The sequence below is a fragment of the Lithobates pipiens genome, unplaced genomic scaffold, assembly GCF_037356315.1.
Source record: "Lithobates pipiens isolate NorthernLeopardFrog02 unplaced genomic scaffold, aLitPip1_a1.2 Scaffold_3, whole genome shotgun sequence".
Classification (NCBI taxonomy): Eukaryota; Metazoa; Chordata; class Amphibia; order Anura; family Ranidae; genus Lithobates; species Lithobates pipiens.
The window spans coordinates 188605356-188623148 of NW_027507790.1; the positions used below are offsets into that span (position 1 = coordinate 188605356).

Below are 17793 nucleotides of genomic sequence, written 5' to 3' on the forward strand. Positions count from 1 at the left end.
CTCATTTTTTTTTTCTAATAAAGGTTAATAACCGATTAATCGAAACAATAATCGGCCAACTAATCGATTATAAAAAATAATCGTTAGTTGCAGCCCTAATTATCTATGCTTATGGTAGGGGTTTGGACCTTTTAAGTTGCAGCTTTTCTTTATACATTTATTTTGTTCATGTGTCTTGATTTCTCCATTTCAATAGTCACAATTCCCTTCACCAGGAGAATAGGATAAGCGCAGGATTTTAACCCTTTTTTTGACTGCAGATATATGTGCCCAGCTCAAATTTAACGAATTGGGTTTACATCCACTTTAATGCATTCCTTACAGTATATTCCTTCACCCCCATTTTAAAGCGGGGCTTGGGAGCGAGCACGCACAAGTGTCCCCATGGGAAGCTGCTTCCTGTGGGGCCATTGAACCTAGAGGAGCAGCCGGGTTAGCCAGCAGGGGACCCGAGAACAGGAGGTAAGTTAAGAGATGCATATTAAACTTTACAACAACTTTAGGGTCCTATTCACACTAGGAACTATGTGTGAATCACACAGGACTATGCTGCATGTTCTTGTGCAATTCACATGCAGCTCAATTTCAACCCTTATGAATTGCACCACACCAACGTAGTGCATGCACCACTTTTGGAAATGCACTGCAACCGTATTACATGGTAAGTTTTTACCATGCAATCTGGTGCGGACAAACGCACTGTTTGAAGTGTCGTTAACTATGCACCAACATCTGGTGCAGAAGAGCGGGACAAGACCCTGAAGTCGGAAGAAGACCCCCAGACGGCGGCGGCGAAGAAGAAATCTGGGCTCCTCTGCTAGTAAAAGAGCTAGCAAAAGAGCAGAAGATAGCGGAGGAGTCTGGTGAGAAGACCCCCCCCCCCCCAAGACGGAAGAAGAGAAGACCACCGGAGCTGTCTAATAAATTATTTTAAAAACTTGTGCTGTGTTTTTTTTATTTACACTTTTTTCACCAGGAGAATGGGTGGGGTACCCCATACTCATTCACATAGGGTGGGGGATGGTATCTGGGGGCCCCCCTTATTAAAAGGGGGCTCCCGGATTCCGATAAGCCCCCCGCCCGCAGACCCCGAGAACCAAACGGCCAGGGTTGTCGGGAAGAGGCCCTTGTCCTCATCAACATGGGGACAATGTGCTATGGGGTGGGGCGGCCGCAGGGCCCCCCCTTCCCCAAAGCACCCCCCCATGTTGAGGACAGACAGCCTGGTACAGCTCAGGAGGGAGGTGCTCACTCGTCCCCACCTCCTTTCCTGACCGGCTGGGCTGCGTGCACGGATAAGGGTCTGCTATGGACCATCTTTTCAGCGTAGGGGTTCCCCTTTAAATCCATAGGGGTTCCCCTTTAAATACATACTAGGTGACGGGGCCAGCGAGGTGTCACTTTCGCCAATGGAGGCAGCGACATTGACTTGTCCTGGCTACCTGGAGCCACGTTCAAAATGAACGGCCTTTTCTCCATGTGGGCAAGTCGGTTCATTTCAAAAGTCCGGTGGACTAGCACACAGACGGGCGGATTGTCCGCTGGGCCTATTCCGCCGGAAAAGTCCGGTCGTGTGTGGGCAGGTCCGCTCGTTCGCAAAGTCTGGCGGGTTGTCCGCTGGACAAAGTCCGCCGGATAGTCCGATCGTGTGTACGCGGCATAACAGAACGTGAACTTTCTAAACAGTATATATAAGATGAAGAGAGCAGATATACATGTAAAACTTACGTAGGGAGATTTGTTTCTTTTTTTTTTTTATTGCAATGGAAAATGTTTCCATCTTAGCCATGATAGGTCAACATCATTCTGGAGAAACACTGTACATTGTTGCACATGCCATAAAATTACACTGGATGTTAAAATGGGAGCCAACTCAAAGCATGAGTTTTATCTATAAGCAAGCCTATAATAAGGCTTACCTATAGGCACTGTAAATATCTCCTAAAAGTGTGCCGTTTAGGAGATATTTACTGTGGATGAAGCTGGTGACGTCACTGGCACATGCACTCTGAAGAAACTGCCACTTGGGCTGTAAACAGCAGCTCCTGCGCACATGCACGGGAGTGACGTCATTGCGCCTCCAGCCAATCACATTGCCGGAGTCCATGAACCCGGAAGAAAGACCTGGTAAAGATGGAAGCGCCTTCAACGTTCTAAAGTATTTTTTTTAAAGTTAAAAACACAAAAAATAAGCCGGCGGTTTACTACTACTTTAAGCCTCTGTTCAAGCTATTTTTTGTCCGACATAAATGCAACTTCTAATCTACCCAATACAAAAAATAAAAATAAAAAAAAATGCTAGACATGGTCGTGCTCAAAAGTAAATAGAAACATCCAAGTGAAAGGAGGCAGAAACAAGCCCTCATTGTCAATTCTCTAAAGGTAGTCATTCAACTGAAATGCCAACAGGGTGACTCTTATTGCATAATAAAAGGAAAAATACACAAATGCACTAAATGAAAAAGAATGACGATGATTAAAATGAATTTTTAATAGCCATCTAAAAACGTACATGATTGATACGGCCTGCTTTAAGTCTGTGATTTATTTTCCAAAGATGTGTTGGCTATTAAATATTTATTATTTCAAATACGGTTTTTCATTTTCGTGCTGAATATTTATGAATTAGGAGGTATTAAATCAGAGGCGACTAATAAGCATAAAAGAATATACCCACTGCTCCTTGGGTTAGTGTGTAATTGTAAAAATAAATGTGTTCATACAGCACAATATGCAAAAGAAAATTAATTTTACATGTTGACTGATGTAGCAGGAATACAATGTTCTGGGGGGGGGGGGGGGGGGGTCAAAAATAATATGAATATCAACAACTTCCAATACATTTTGTCCTTTTTAAAAGGAACACAAGTAAACCTACTAAATTGCCTTGTGGTTCTTGAGGAGTTTTCAGGGAGAATAACTCCATTAGTGTACAAAGGAAAATTGGACAGCCATATTAGACACTTGCTACCTTTTGCTTGTGTACTATGTCTTGTAAACGCTCCAATATATGCTCAAAATAGGGGTTAATTTACTAAAACTGGAGCGCACAAAATTGTGTGAAGCTCTGCAGAGAAACCAATCAACTTCCAGGTTTTATTGTTAAAGCTTAACTAAACAAGCTGACACTAGAAGAGGACTGGTTTCTCTGCAAAGCTTCATTAGATTCTGCATGCTCCTGTTTTAGTACATAACCCCCATTGTGAACATATATTGGAGCGTTTACAAGACCTGGTACAAAAGTAAAAGGAAAGGGAAGAAAGTGTCTGTTGGGGTCATCTAATGTTCAGTCTAAATCTTGCCACACATATTACAACCTGTCTGTACAAGGTTACATGTAACAAAATTCAGCAGTAACCCAGTCAAATGTTGACGTGTGTATCCCTTTCTGTTTAACAGAAGCTGGCCATTAGAGTGGTCCTGCTGGAAAACCAGCATTCGATCAGCACATGCTGCAGCGCTGATCGTTGTATTCTGATGAGGAAATGGGGATCCCCACTGTCAGAAAACAATAGCCAAAGAAGAAAAAAAAAAGAAAAAGAAAAAAATAATAATAATTGAACACCCGTCACAGATCCCATTTAAAAAAAAAAAAAGGGCACAGCATAGGGCGTGCATATTTATGCAACATCAATTGCACCACAAATTATTGTTGTAAACATCGGCGTGAGAGAAATTATTCTAAGACCATAGTTCACAATTAACTGTAAACTGATGACCTGTAAAGGCTTTTAAATCGTTGCCTACGGATAATTTTGGGTACCATTGCTTTTTGAAAATTCCACAGGTGTGCGCAGTTTTAAGACTTGACAGGTTTGGTATCCAAATACTCGATGCAAACTCATCTTTTAGATTTTACCAAAGAATTGGGTATAATATTGTGTGTTTGCACGTTTGATAGAAAAGTGGTAAAACTTTAAAATTGATATTGACCTTCTAGAATCCTATAGGCATGACACATGGGGAGCAAAGAGCATTATAAAAAGAATTTTGGTATGACAAAGACAACGAACCAGGCTATCTTGTGCTCATTTTCAGGCTTTATGAACACTGGATGTTTTTACAGCTGCCGTTTTTTGGCTTCAGATGTTTTTTTCTACAGTCAAACTCTCCAGCATGTTATCCTGTATCCATGCACACATAGGCTGTTATCAATTGGGGCATTTTTCTGGCTGTAAAAAACACCCCAAAAAAACGAATGCGTTCCGAGAGGAGTTCTGTAAAACGTCAAAAAAACACCCAAAAACGCAGCTCACCAACATTTATCCATTGGGGAAAAATAAATAAATAAATAAAAAAATTATATGCTAAAAAACGCTATTGCAAAAACTTTGAAAAACTCACTGCAAAGCTACTGCCATTTTTATAATGTCCGGTGTGCATGAGGCCTGATTAAATTTAATGTTTAAAAAATAAAATACAATAGTAACATCATTGCAAAAACAGCAATAGGCTCTGTGCAGCCAAGGACAAAAGACCAATCCACATACACTGCAGCGACATGTGTAGGATGTATGCCATGATGATAAATGTGCGCTGCCCATATATTACTGGACTTGCACTGGAACTATATAACAAACTCATCGGAAAGCTGTTAGAACCTTCAAAGTGGGAGCAAGGACAGTGGTGACAACACTGAGGGGGACCCATAGAACACGATTCTGCTGGGCGTTGGGCTGTAATATACATACATTAGAGTCAGCGACGTTTACCAAGAGAGGTAATACAACCCAGTGCACATCCTGCTTCATATATTGTATATGTTCCTTAAGCAACTGTTTGAGGGTGAATACTGTTTAACCACTTCCCTACTGGGGAGACCCAATTTTCCATTCGTCTGGTGGATCAGATCGAAAGAAAAGACAGGCAATGTTTGATTGGGTTCAGATAAAAGGACATACTTGACCACTGAATCACTTTCACCCTTTTCTTCAGAAAAGCAACAGTGGTCTTAAATGTGCGTTTTGGATCATTGTCATGTTGGAAAAGTGCACGACGACCACAAGCACGGAGTGAGGGTAGAATCTTCTCTTTCAGTATAGAACAGTACATCTGTGAATTCATGATGCCATCAATGAAATGCAGCTCCCCGACACCAGCAGCACTCATGCAGCCCCCACCATGTTTCACTGTAGGCATAAAAGCATTTATCTTTGTACTCCTCACCTTTGCGACGCCATACAGTTTTGATGCCATCTGTTCCAAAAACATTTATCTTGGTCTCATCACTACAGAGTACCAAGTCCTAGTAGTCTTCTTTATCAGCATGGGCCCTGGCAAATGCTAGACGGGCGTCTTTGTGCCTAGGCTTTAGGAGAGGCTTCCTTTGTGGACGACATCCATGAATGCCATTCCTCTGCAATGTACGCCATACTGTGTCACGGGAAACAATCCCCCCAGTTTGGCTTTCTACTTCTTCAGCCAACTGTGTGGAACTTGCATGGCGATTTACTTCAACCCTTCCCATCAAAAGACACTACTGTCCAGGTGTTAACTTCTGTCGATGGCCTGGACATCTCTGATATGGTTGCAGTTCCATCTTTGTACCACTTTTGCTACAGTATTCTGACAGACAAGTAAAGCTTTGCTGATCTTTTTGTAGACTTCACCTTTTCTCATGTGAAGAAATGTTTTTTTTTTCCTTTCTCAGGCCTTGTGACATTTGTCTTCCATGTGGTGCCATTGCTGATAGCATGTAATGGGAAAGGGCGTTCTTGGTTAAGCAAAGCCCTTTTACAACCAACTGTCTGTTGGACATCTGTTTAACCACCTCAATACTGGGCACTTACATCCCCTTCCTGCCCAGACCAATTTTCAGCATTTGCATTTTGCTACTCTTCCCAAGTATGGCGATACCACATGTGTGAGACTTTTACACAGCCTGGCCACATACAGAGGACCAACATTGAAGTACACCTTCAGGCCTTCTACGAGCAAAAATGACATCTCATTTCTCAACCACCTATTACACTTTTGAAAGCCCTAGAGCACCAGGACAATGGAATTGCCCATAAAATGACGCCATTATGGAAAGCAAACACCCCAAACATATAATCTATGAGGCATAATGAGTCTTTTGAATGGTTAATTTTTTTCCAGAATTTTTTGGGGAAAATGTGGGGGAAAAAAAATGAAAACACATTTTTTTTTTTTAAAACACAAAGTTGTCAATTTATAAGATATTTCTAACACGTAGCATAAATTACACCCCAAAACACATTCTGCTACTCCTCTTCCAGAGTATGACAATACCACACTGGTGAGACTTTTACGCAGCCTGGCCACATACAGAGTCCCAACATCAAAGTAGTACCTTCAGGCCTTCTAGGAGCATAAATTACACATCTCATTTCATTCCTACCTATCACACTTTTGAAGGTCCTTGAGCACCAGGACAGTGGAATTACCCACAAAAGGACTCCATTTTGGAAAGCAAACACCTCAGTGTATATTCTATGAGGCATGGGCTGCAAATTAGATATTCGGGTACACTTAAGGCCTTGTGACAGGTACTCAGATGGACTGACAGGTACTTTGATGGGTGGTGACAGGTCCTCTTTATTGGGGGGGGGGGGGGGGCAATCAGTGTGATTGCAGTAACATCTTGTTACCGCTTACAGTGTATACCAATCTCCTTTGCACACATGATCGGAGTGCGAGGAGGAAAACCTGGTAACATCTCGTTACTGCTCTATGTTTACATTTAGTGATTGGCTGTGAAAGGATCGCAGCCGATCACGTGTTAAACAGTCACCGGCTAATGGCTGTTTACCAGCGTCGGAACACGCTGCCACCAACGTGCTCATGCACCGTGCAAAGTGGGGCAGTACCATCTGTGACTTCATCGTGGCTGATCACGTGGTAAACTGCCATTCCCAATGGCTGTTCACCTGCCCCCCCCCCCCCCCCGGTGGAACAGGGATGCGCACGCATTCCCTATTTAAATGGACGGACGTCATATGACGCCCACCCAGAACAAGAGCCACGCTACCTGGCCATATGACGGATTTTGTTGGCTAAAATTTAGCTTTACTCCTAAGACTTTCATTGAGGTATATTCATTTTTTCAACCTGGTCTTGAATGTTAGGAAAAATACTTTGTGTGCAAATTAACAAATCTTGGGTGCAATCAATGGCTCGCATTTGTAGTATAGTTTCCCATAGAAAGACTCAGTTAGACTTACCGGTGACGGTATTTCTAAGAGCCTTTCAGGACAACCCCGGAGAGAGTGTAGCTCCACCTTGCAATCAGGAAACACATGCCCACTTTAAAAACACCTCCTCCTCCTCCATGGCTTCAGTTATTGTGGCCTTCCGACGCTGGAAAACAAAGCACAGAAAGCACAACACCATGGTAGAACTTAATACATTTACTAAGCATAACCTAGGGAGGGAAGTAACGGTTGTCCTGAAAGGCTCTTAGAAATACCGTCACCGGTAAGTCTAACTGAGTCTTTCTCAAATCGCCTTTCAGGACAACCCCGGAGAGGATAACCGAGAAACTTACCCTAGGGCGGGACTACTGCCTGCAGTACCTTCCTGCCGAAGGCCTGATCTGCTGCAGACAGTAGATCTAACCGGTAATGCCGGAGAAATGTCGAATAACTGGACCAAGTGGCAGCCTTGCAGATTTGTTCAGGCGTGGCACCGGCCCTTTCAGCCCAGGAAACTGCCGTGGATCTAGTAGAGTGGGCAGCAATACCTGAGGGAGGTATTTCTCCTTTTGCTTTATAGGCTTCTGTTATAGCCAACTTAAGCCACCTACCCAGCGTACTTTTAGAAGCTTTCTCCCCCTTGCGTGATCCAGAAAATATCACAAAGAGGGCGTTTGATTTTCTAAATTCTTTAGTAACTTTCAGAAACTGTAAAAGACATCTTCTCACATCCAATGTGTGAAAAACTTCCTCTCCTGCATTTACTGGGCTTGCAGAGAATGTAGGTAACACTATTTCCTGTGATCGATGGAAAGTTGAGGATACTTTCGGTAGGAATGCTGGATCCGTCCTCAGTACCACCCTGTCCTGATAAATTCTAAGGAAGGGTTCTGTAATAGCTAGAGCTTGGAGCTCGCTGACTCTCCTGGCCGAGGTGATGGCCACCAAAAAGATTGTTTTTAAAACCACCTTCTGCAAAGAAGCTTCCTGTAAGGGTTCAAACGGTGCTCCCGAGAGACCCTGTAAAACTGTAGACAAATCCCAACTGGGAAAGTCTTTAAGGGCTACTGGTCTATTTCGAGCAAGAGCCCTAAAAAATCTAGAAATTAAAGTTTCTTTAGATAAAGAAAACTGATAAGGCAGCCACCTGAGTCTTCAGGGTACTGGCTGCGAGACCCTTCTCCATTCCTTCATGGAGAAACTCCAAGACTGACACCGTGCTCTTGACCTTGAGTTCTCTAGAACTGCACCAGGAGTTGAACTTTTTCCAGACCTTCATGTAAATTGCCTGTGTAACTGCCTTCCTACTGGACAGCAGGGTCTTTACTACTTTATCTGAGAGACCTTTAGCCTTTAACAGGTCCTCCTCAGAAACCAGGCGGTTAGCTGCAGGAGTTCCACTTCTGGATGACTTACTGTCCCCTGGGATAACAGATCTTTTCTGAGTGGTAACCTCCATGGGGGCTTCGAGGCTAGGTTTCGAAGACCCGCGAACCAGGGTCTTTTTGGCCAAAAAGGAGTGACTAGTATTAAGTCTGTCCTTTCTTCCCTGAATTTCCTCAGTACTAGTGGAATTAGAGGAAAGGGGGGAAAGGCATAGCACAGCTGGTAATGCCAGGGGTGAGCGAATGCATCCAACCCTATTGCTGCATCTCCTCGGTGAAGAGAAAAGAATCTGTCCACCTTTGAGTTCTGCTGGCTGGCAAAAAGGTCTACCTGAGGAACCCCCCAGGCCTCGGAGATCATCAGGAACACTTCCTGATTCAGACTCCATTCTGCCTCTAGCAATTTGCGCCTGCTTAGGAGGTCCGCAAACAAATTCTGAGAGCCCTTCAGATGCACTGCCGATAGTGAGGCTGTGTTCTGTTCTGCCCAGGCTAACAACAGATTGGCCAGCTCCATCAAGCTCCTGCTTCTGGTTCCCCCTTGCTTCATAATGTAGGTAACCGCTGTTGTGTTGTCTGACAACACCTGAACATGGTGGCCTCTCAAACTCTGCTGAAATGCCACTAAACCCAGAAAGATCGCCTTCAACTCCCTCCAGTTGGATGATCTTTGAGCTTCCTGTTTGGACCAGACCCCCTGAGATGTCTGACCATCCAGATGGGCTCCCCAGCCCCAGGCACTTGCGTCTGTAGTAAGGCGCTTGTCCACAGGAAAGGTCCACACCAGGCCCCTTGAGAGGTTTGCCTGGTCTCTCCACCACCAAAGAGCCCTTTTCGTCTTTGACGAAATTTTTAGCTGTTTTTCCAAAGGATCCTGATGGGACCAGCTTGACAGAACCTCCCTCTGAAGGGGTCTGGAATGGAACCTGGCCCACTGAACAGCCGGGATTGCTGCCGTAAGCAGGCCCAGAACTGCCATAGCCATCCTGACTGAGACTGTCTGGTTGCTCTGTATCCGCTGTACAGCTAGCTGTAACTTTTCCTGTTTTTCCAACGGCAGGAAAACTTTCTGGAGAATCGAATTTAATGTATACCCCAGAAATTTCATTTCCTGTGAGGGGGTCAGGATTGACTTCTCTAGGTTTAGAAGCCATCCCAGGCCCTCGAGGTGAGACTGGGCCCTCTGGAGATTGACTAGGACCTGCTCCCTGGAGTCTGCAAAAAACAAAAGGTCGTCCAGATAAGGAACAACTGGAATCCCCTTCAATTTCAGGGGTTCCAAAGCCTCTGCCATAATCTTCGTAAAGACCCTGGGAGAGGACGAGAGTCCGAACGGCAGAGCCCTGAATTGGAGGTGCCATACCGAACTCCCTACCTTCAATGCCAGGCGCAGGAACTGCTGCGATGCCTGATGAATTGGTATATGAAGGTAGGCATCCCTTAGGTCCAGGGATGCCATGAAGCATTCTGGGGTCAACAGCTTTGTGATGGAGAAAATTGTATCCATCCTGAAATGTTTGTACCGAATGAACCTGTTCAGGAATTTCAGATTCAGGATTAGACGGTACTTCCCTGAGGGTTTTTTCACCAGAAAAATATGTGAATAAAAACCCCCGCCCTGCTGGTTTACTGGGACTTGAATCAGAACCTCTTGCTGTATCAGCTCCTGTAACAACAGCTTCATTGCAGAGGCCTTCTCCTGATCCCTTGGCAATGTTGTCACATAAAACCTGCTCGGGGGTAGTTCTGAAAACTCCAACCTGTACCCCTGATCGACAACGCTCTTCACGAACAGATTTGGAGACAGCCTGTCCCATTGTTCGCGAAAAGCTGACAGTCTCCCCCCCACTGGGGAGATATTGTCACTTGTTCTTAGGGGACTGCTCTGGGGGAGATCTAAAGAGGACTCCACCCCTGCCTTTGCCCTTCTGTGAACCCCATCTGCTCTTGTGCTCCTGGTCTTTTTTATGGGACTGCTGAAAAGCACGAAAATTCTTTTTAGCAATCTGCTTTTTCTTAACTGGAAAAGCCTTCTTTTTATCGGCTGTTCTATCCAGCACAGACTCTAAATCAGGACCAAAGAGCAAGTCACCCGAGAAGGGAAGACCACACAGCTTGACCTTAGAGGCAGTGTCCCCAGACCATGTTTTCAGCCAAACTGCTCTCCTGGCTGAATTTACAAGAGCCGAAGACCTAGCGGCCAGTTTAACTGATTCTGCTGATGCATCCGCCATGTATTTGACTGCATTCAGGATCAGTGGAAAGGACTCTAAGAGATCCTTGCGGGGTGTCCCCGCCTCAATATGGCTCTTCAGCTTCTCTACCCAACATTCCAGATTCCTGGCCACCACCGTAGCTGCCATTGCTGGTTTTAGACTGACTGACGCAGCATCCCAAGCTTTTTTAAGGATGGAGTCAGCTTTTTTGTCCATTGGGTCTTTAAGGATCCCCATATCTTCAAAGGCTAGATCCGTTCGTCTGGATACCTGCGAGAAAGCTGCATCGACTCTGGGTTTCTTGTTCCAAACCTCTGAGTCCTTATCTTCGAAGGGAAACCTTCTTTTGAGAGCTTTAGAGAAGAAAGGGGCTTTTTCTGGGTCCTTCCACTCCTTTCTCACTGAGTCTGAGAGGACCCTGTGGACAGGAAAAACTCGCCGTTTTGTTTCGTCCAACCCCTGGTACATTTTGTCATGAACTGACAGTTGTACTTTTTCTTCCTGAATTTCTAGAGTAGTGTAGATTGCTTTTAAAATATCATCTACTTCCTCTAGTGATAGCTTGAATTTGGAGCCCCTGCTATCTTCTTCCTCTTCCTCCTCCTCAGAATCCCTGAAGGAGATGAGAGTACTACCCCCTTCGTCTCCAGACTCTTCAGTTTCCACCTGTCTGGATGACGACGCCCTGGGGCTGGGCGGTAAGTTCTGAGGCTCGGTCTGTGCGGGAGGGTTTTGTATCAGGATGGACTTGACTGAACTCAAAGAGTTTGTCAGCTCTTTAACCGAAGAAAACAAATCCTTATATTGTTGAGATGTTTCCTCTTCCACCAATTCTCTGATACAATTTCTGCACATTGCCTTCTGCCATGAATCTCTGAGGGGGGTTTTGCAAGAAGGACATTTTCTCTGACCTGGTCTAGCTTTTCCTAGTGATTTTTCCTGAAACGACATACAGGTTTAATTCACTAAAAGCTCTCAACAACCAGTTGCTTAACACCAAGCCAGTGCAGAGACCCACCACCAAACAGACCTACTAGTGAGACCCCAGAACTAGGCTGCAAAAGGTCAGAGCGAAGTCCACCTCTGACCTGCAGCGACAGGCCCCCAAGAGGGGGGAACAAACAAAGACATACCCACAGTAAAGCAGAGGGTGCCAGTGCACCTTACGTACTTGGGCTGGACCGGTGCTGGGGGCGCCTGTCTCCGCCATAGCTGGCTTGCACTCTTCCATCGTTTGAGTGAGGCAGCTATTTTACAAACAGCTCTCATTTTAAATTTTCCCGGCCGCCGCGTCATCAAGGCCGGCCGGAAGCGGAAGCACACGGTCACCTGACCCGCCCCATGACCCCTGCGTTCCAGGCGCTGAACCACGGCGCCACGCCCCCTCAGAGCGCCCGCGCGTCACCGTGAACGACGCCGTCGCCGCCCGGGACCCGGCGCCGAAAACGGAGCCATGCCGCTGACCTGCAGCGGCCTCCGCCAGCAACAGAGCCCTCCCTGCGCTAACAAGCGGACACCGGGCACCCGACGCCGGCACTCCGAGGGTCCTTACTCCCGTGAGATGGCGGGACCAGGAGCTCCAGGAGTCCTCTCCCCGTGGAGATGCTGCTGGGGGTCAAAGAGAAACAACCTGCAACAAAAGGTAAGCCTTACTCCCCTGCAGAGAGTGTAGCTCTCCCTGGTTCAGGCACATGCTTCCTCCAAGGAGGAAACACAATAACTGAAGCCATGGAGGAGGAGGAGGTGTTTTTAAAGTGGGCATGTGTTTCCTGATTGCAAGGTGGAGCTACACTCTCTCCGGGGTTGTCCTGAAAGGCGATTTGAGAAAATGTTAATTCAGGAAGGAAAGTAAAGGTTTTTTGACAAATCTGTTGGGGTGTACTTATTTATGCTGAGCACTGTATGCAAGAAAATGAATGTATTCCGATGAGCCTAGTGCAGAGCTTAAAGAGGAAGTAAACCCTGATGAGTTTACTTACTCTTTCATTCCCTGCAAAAGGTAAAGCATAATGGACTACTATGCATTGCATAGTAGCCCATTATGTGTCACTTACCTGACACAGGAGCCAGCGATGTCACCACTGTCCCCTGTAGTCCGGCACATCCATCTTCTCGGTGGGTCTTGCTGCTCCGCTGCTCATTCGGCGAAGCTCAGTGCACCGTAGACAGCAGTGCCTGTCTTTCGGCTAACATCTCCTAAACCGTGTAGGTTTAGGAGATATTTCTTGGACCTACAGGTAAGCCGTAATCTAGGCTTACCTGTAGGCCAAAGTGTGTTGTAAGGGTTTACAACCACTTTAACAAATTAGCTTTTTACTCTAGAAGCCAGCTTAAATAAAAAAAAAAAAAAAAAAAAAAAAAAAAAAAGTTAGGAGCCAGTTGTTTTTTAACTAACAAATCTTTATTTTCAACAACTAAACTGATTCTCTTATGTAGCCCCGATGTGTCTTTACAGATACACGACACACAGTTATGCCTCTCAGATTTTGCCCAATAACCTTCTTAGAATCCCTGAGAACTTAGTACATTTAAAAACCGTAATAAGTGAGCGATCGTCTCCAGTCTCTGACTATCACTCTATTACAATTTTAAAGATACTAAATTCTTAAGGATCCTAAGCAGGTTAGGATTATTGCTATTACTCTGACATGAGCGGCGATATGTAATGGGTATCGCAATTGACGTTTTCATGCGTAGGCACCCCAATGCGTGCATTTCTGTTAGTTCGTGCATGCGAGGGCTACGGGCCCTAAAAAATATTTTTTGTTTTCAATCACATAGGGGACTGTTTTTCCTCCCCTATGTGACGATTTTTTTTTTGATGACAGGTTCCCTTTAACGACTTAAGGACCAAGCCTATTTCTGACATTTGTTATTTACAAGTTAAAAAAATCAGTATTTTTTTGCTAGAAAATTACTTAGAACCCCCAACCCCTACAGTTATACTGCGGCAGGATGGCTCCCCTGCGCAAGCTGTCATAGCTGTACGTCGGCTCTTTAAGACACTGTAGCAGGCGCACATGCCTGCAGCATGTCCCCGGAGCCGACAAGAACACACAAATCCTGGTTTTGTGAGGGGAGAGGAGATAGATCGTGTGTTGTTTTTACTTCGTAGGAACAATCTCTCTAGTCAGCCACATTCCCCGCACAGTTAGAACACACCTAGGGAACACATTTAGCCCCTTGATTGCCCCCTAGTGTTAACCCCTTCATGCCATTGACATTTAACCACTTCCCACCCGGCCAATGCATATATACGGCCGGGTGGGAGCCGTCTAATCCTGATAGGACGTTCAGGAACGTCATTCAGGAGTAGCGGGATCGCGCGCCCGCGCAGCGGCGCGATCCCGATGTGCTCGTGTCACCCGGACACGGCACATCTCAGATCGGCAGGAGGGCTCTGTGATTGGCCCTCCTGATCACATGACGGCCGTGTCCAATCACGGCCGTCATGTGATGTAAACAAACAGCTGGTTGCTAGGCAATCGGCTCTCCTCTCCTCACACGGAAGTCACCGCTGAGGAGAGGAGAGCAGAACGCTGCAGCCGGCTGATGATCAGTGAGTATGGGCTGCTTTTTACTCACTGATCATCAGTGTAGTGTAAACACACAACACACCACACAGTCCCCACATATGTCCCCAAAACATACATGTCCCCAAAAAATAAAAACACATGTCCCTAATAATAAAAACATGTCCCCCACATATGTCCCACTAAAATCACATGTCCCAATGATTATCTGCACACATATGTACGTGATCACCTGCACACATATGTACATGATCATTTGCGTACATATGTCCGTGATCACACAAACCAATTATTATACACTTAACGGAATTTTTTTTACCAAAAACATGTAGCAGAATACATTTTGGCTTAAATTTATGAAAAAATTTGATTTTATTGGATTTCTTTTCAAATAGAAAAAAGAAAATATTGTTTTTTTCCCAAATTTCCGCTTTTTTTGCTCTTATATTGCAAAAAAAAAAAAAAAAAACGGAGTCGTGAATAAATACCACCAAAATAAAGCTCTGTTTGTGCGAACAAAATGATAACAATTTCATTTGGGTACAGTGTAGCATGACCGCGCAATTGTCACTGAAAGCGCTAGAGCGCTGAAAGCTGAAAATTGGGCTGGGAAGGAAGGGGGTGAAAGTGCCCTGTATTGAAGTGGTTAAACAGTAATCCAGCCATTATGTGATGCGAGCCGACACAATACAAGTCCCCCCCCCCCCCCCCCAGACAGAGCACACAATTACAAGTCCCCCCCCCCCAGACAGAGCACACAATTACAAGTCCCCCCCCCCCAGACAGAGCACACAATTACAAGTCCCCCCCCCCCCCAGACAGAGCACACAATTACAAGTCCCCCCCCCCCCCAGACAGAGCACACAATTACAAGTCCCCCCCCCCCCCCAGACAGAGCACACAATTACAAGTCCCCCCCCCCCCCAGACAGAGCACACAATTACAAGTCCCCCCCCCCCCAGACAGAGCACACAATTACAAGTCCCCCCCCCCCCCGACAGAGCACACAATTACAAGTCCCCCCCCCCCCCGACAGAGCACACAATTACAAGTCCCCCCCCCCCGACAGAGCACACAATTACAAGTCCCCCCCCCGACAGAGCACACAATTACAAGTCCCCCCCCCCCCCGACAGAGCACACAATTACAAGTCCCCCCCCCCCCAGACAGAGCACACAATTACAAGTCCCCCCCCCCCCAGACAGAGCACACAATTACAAGTCCCCCCCCCCCCCCCCAGACAGAGCACACAATTACAAGTCCCCCCCCCCCCCCAGACAGAGCACACAATTACAAGTCCCCCCCCCCCCCAGACAGAGCACACAATTACAAGTCCCCCCCCCCCCCCAGACAGAGCACACAATTACAAGTCCCCCCCCCCCAGACAGAGCACACAATTACAAGTCCCCCCCCCCCAGACAGAGCACACAATTACAAGTCCCCCCCCCCAGACAGAGCACACAATTACAAGTCCCCCCCCCCCAGACAGAGCACACAATTACAAGTCCCCCCCCCCAGACAGAGCACACAATTACAAGTCCCCCCCCCCCAGACAGAGCACACAATTACAAGTCCCCCCCCCCCCAGACAGAGCACACAATTACAAGTCCCCCCCCCCAGACAGAGCACACAATTACAAGTCCCCCCCCCCAGACAGAGCACACAATTACAAGTCCCCCCCCCGACAGAGCACACAATTACGAGTCCCCCCCCCCCCCGACAGAGCACACAATTACGAGTCCCCCCCCCCCGACAGAGCACACAATTACGAGTCCCCCCCCCCGACAGAGCACACAATTACGAGTCCCCCCCCCGACAGAGCACACAATTACGAGTCCCCCCCCCCGACAGAGCACACAATTACAAGTCCCCCCCCCCGACAGAGCACACAATTACGAGTCCCCCCCCCCCGACAGAGCACACAATACGAGTCCCCCCCCCCCCCCCCGACAGAGCACACAATTACGAGTCCCCCCCCCCCCCCGACAGAGCACACAATTACGAGTCCCCCCCCCCCCCCCGACAGAGCACACAATTACAAGTCCCCCCCCCGACAGAGCACACAATTACAAGTCCCCCCCCCCCCCGACAGGAGCACACAATTACAAGTCCCCCCCCCCCCCCCCGACAGAGCACACAATTACAAGTCCCCCCCCCCGACAGAGCACACAATTACAAGTCCCCCCCCCCCCGACAGAGCACACAATTACAAGTCCCCCCCCCCCGACAGAGCACACAATTACAAGTCCCCCCCCCGACAGAGCACACAATTACAAGTCCCCCCCTCCCCGACAGAGCACACAATTACAAGTCCCCCCCCCCCCCCGACAGAGCACACAATTACGAGTCCCCCCCCCCCCGACAGAGCACACAATTACGAGTCCCCCCCCCCCGACAGAGCACACAATTACAAGCCCCCCCCCCCGACAGAGCACACAATTACAAGCCCCCCCCACAGAGCACACAATTACAAGTCCCCCCCCGACAGAGCACACAATTACAAGTCCCCCCCCGACAGAGCACACAATTACAAGTCCCCCCCCGACAGAGCACACAATTACAAGTCCCCCCCCCCCCCGACAGAGCACACAATTACAAGTCCCCCCCCCCGACAGAGCACACAATTACAAGTCCCCCCAGACAGAGCACACAATTACAAGTGTCCCTCCCCCCTGGACACAGCACATCCTGTCCGTGTCACCACTCACCTGGCAGCGCCATGGTTCACTCCGCTCTCCTCAACTTCCTATTCAGCGAAACGGAACTAAACATTCTGCATCGTTTCCGGCGAGTTCCTTTACTCGGTGCACAGTGGAGCGCACCAAAAGAATACAAAACAATTAACACGTGATTGTTTTATAGTGAATGTTGGTACACGCGGCCGTGTCCGACTGTGAGCGGCCTAAACATACAAGTTGTAATGTAAATTTGAAGGAACGTCTTCTAACTCTTCGCGTATGATAGTTAAGAACAGTCAGTCTCCACCCCTGTGGCCGCTGAATGGTTCAGTCCGGAGTGTCAGGCTGCAGCAAGGCGGTAGTTTGTTTTCAAGGATCTGATAGACATGAGTAACATCTACATCCAGGAGCCGCCCACTAATGGCAAGGTGCGACCACTGCATGGGGGGGGGGGGGTAACCTTGGGAGAGACCACTGCATGAGGGGTGCAAGGGGGACCTCTGAGAGAGACTACAGCATGAGGGGTGCAAGGGGGACTTCTGGGAGAGACCACTGCATGAGGGGTGCAAGGGGGACCTCTGGGAGAGACCACTGCATGAGGGGTGCAAGGGGGACCTCTGAGAGAGACCACTGCATGAGGGGTGCAAGGGGGACCTCTGAGAGAGACTACAGCATGAGGGGTGCAAGGGGGACTTCTGGGAGAGACCACTGCATGAGGGGTGCAAGGGGGACCTCTGGGAGAGACCACTGCATGAGGGGTGCAAGGGGGACCTCTGAGAGAGACTACAGCATGAGGGGTGCAAGGGGGACTTCTGGGAGAGACCACT

The 17793-nt window shown here is 47.4% G+C and overlaps 2 protein-coding genes across 2 annotated transcripts in view; one reads left to right on the forward strand and one right to left on the reverse strand.

Annotated features, from left to right (window-relative positions):
* The window catches only part of SREK1IP1 (SREK1 interacting protein 1), a 149184-nt gene extending 132024 nt beyond the window's left edge, over positions 1-17160 (reverse strand). Inside the window, exon 1 of the mRNA XM_077462631.1 lies at positions 16997-17160. Within this exon, the coding sequence (XP_077318757.1) occupies positions 16997-17009 (13 nt within the window). The 5' untranslated portion in view covers positions 17010-17160. The remainder of the gene's footprint in view (positions 1-16996) is intronic.
* Positions 17161-17165: 5 nt separating this feature from the next.
* The window catches only part of CWC27 (CWC27 spliceosome associated cyclophilin), a 340285-nt gene continuing 339657 nt past the window's right edge, over positions 17166-17793 (forward strand). Inside the window, exon 1 of the mRNA XM_077462632.1 lies at positions 17166-17394. Within this exon, the coding sequence (XP_077318758.1) occupies positions 17353-17394 (42 nt within the window). The 5' untranslated portion in view covers positions 17166-17352. The remainder of the gene's footprint in view (positions 17395-17793) is intronic.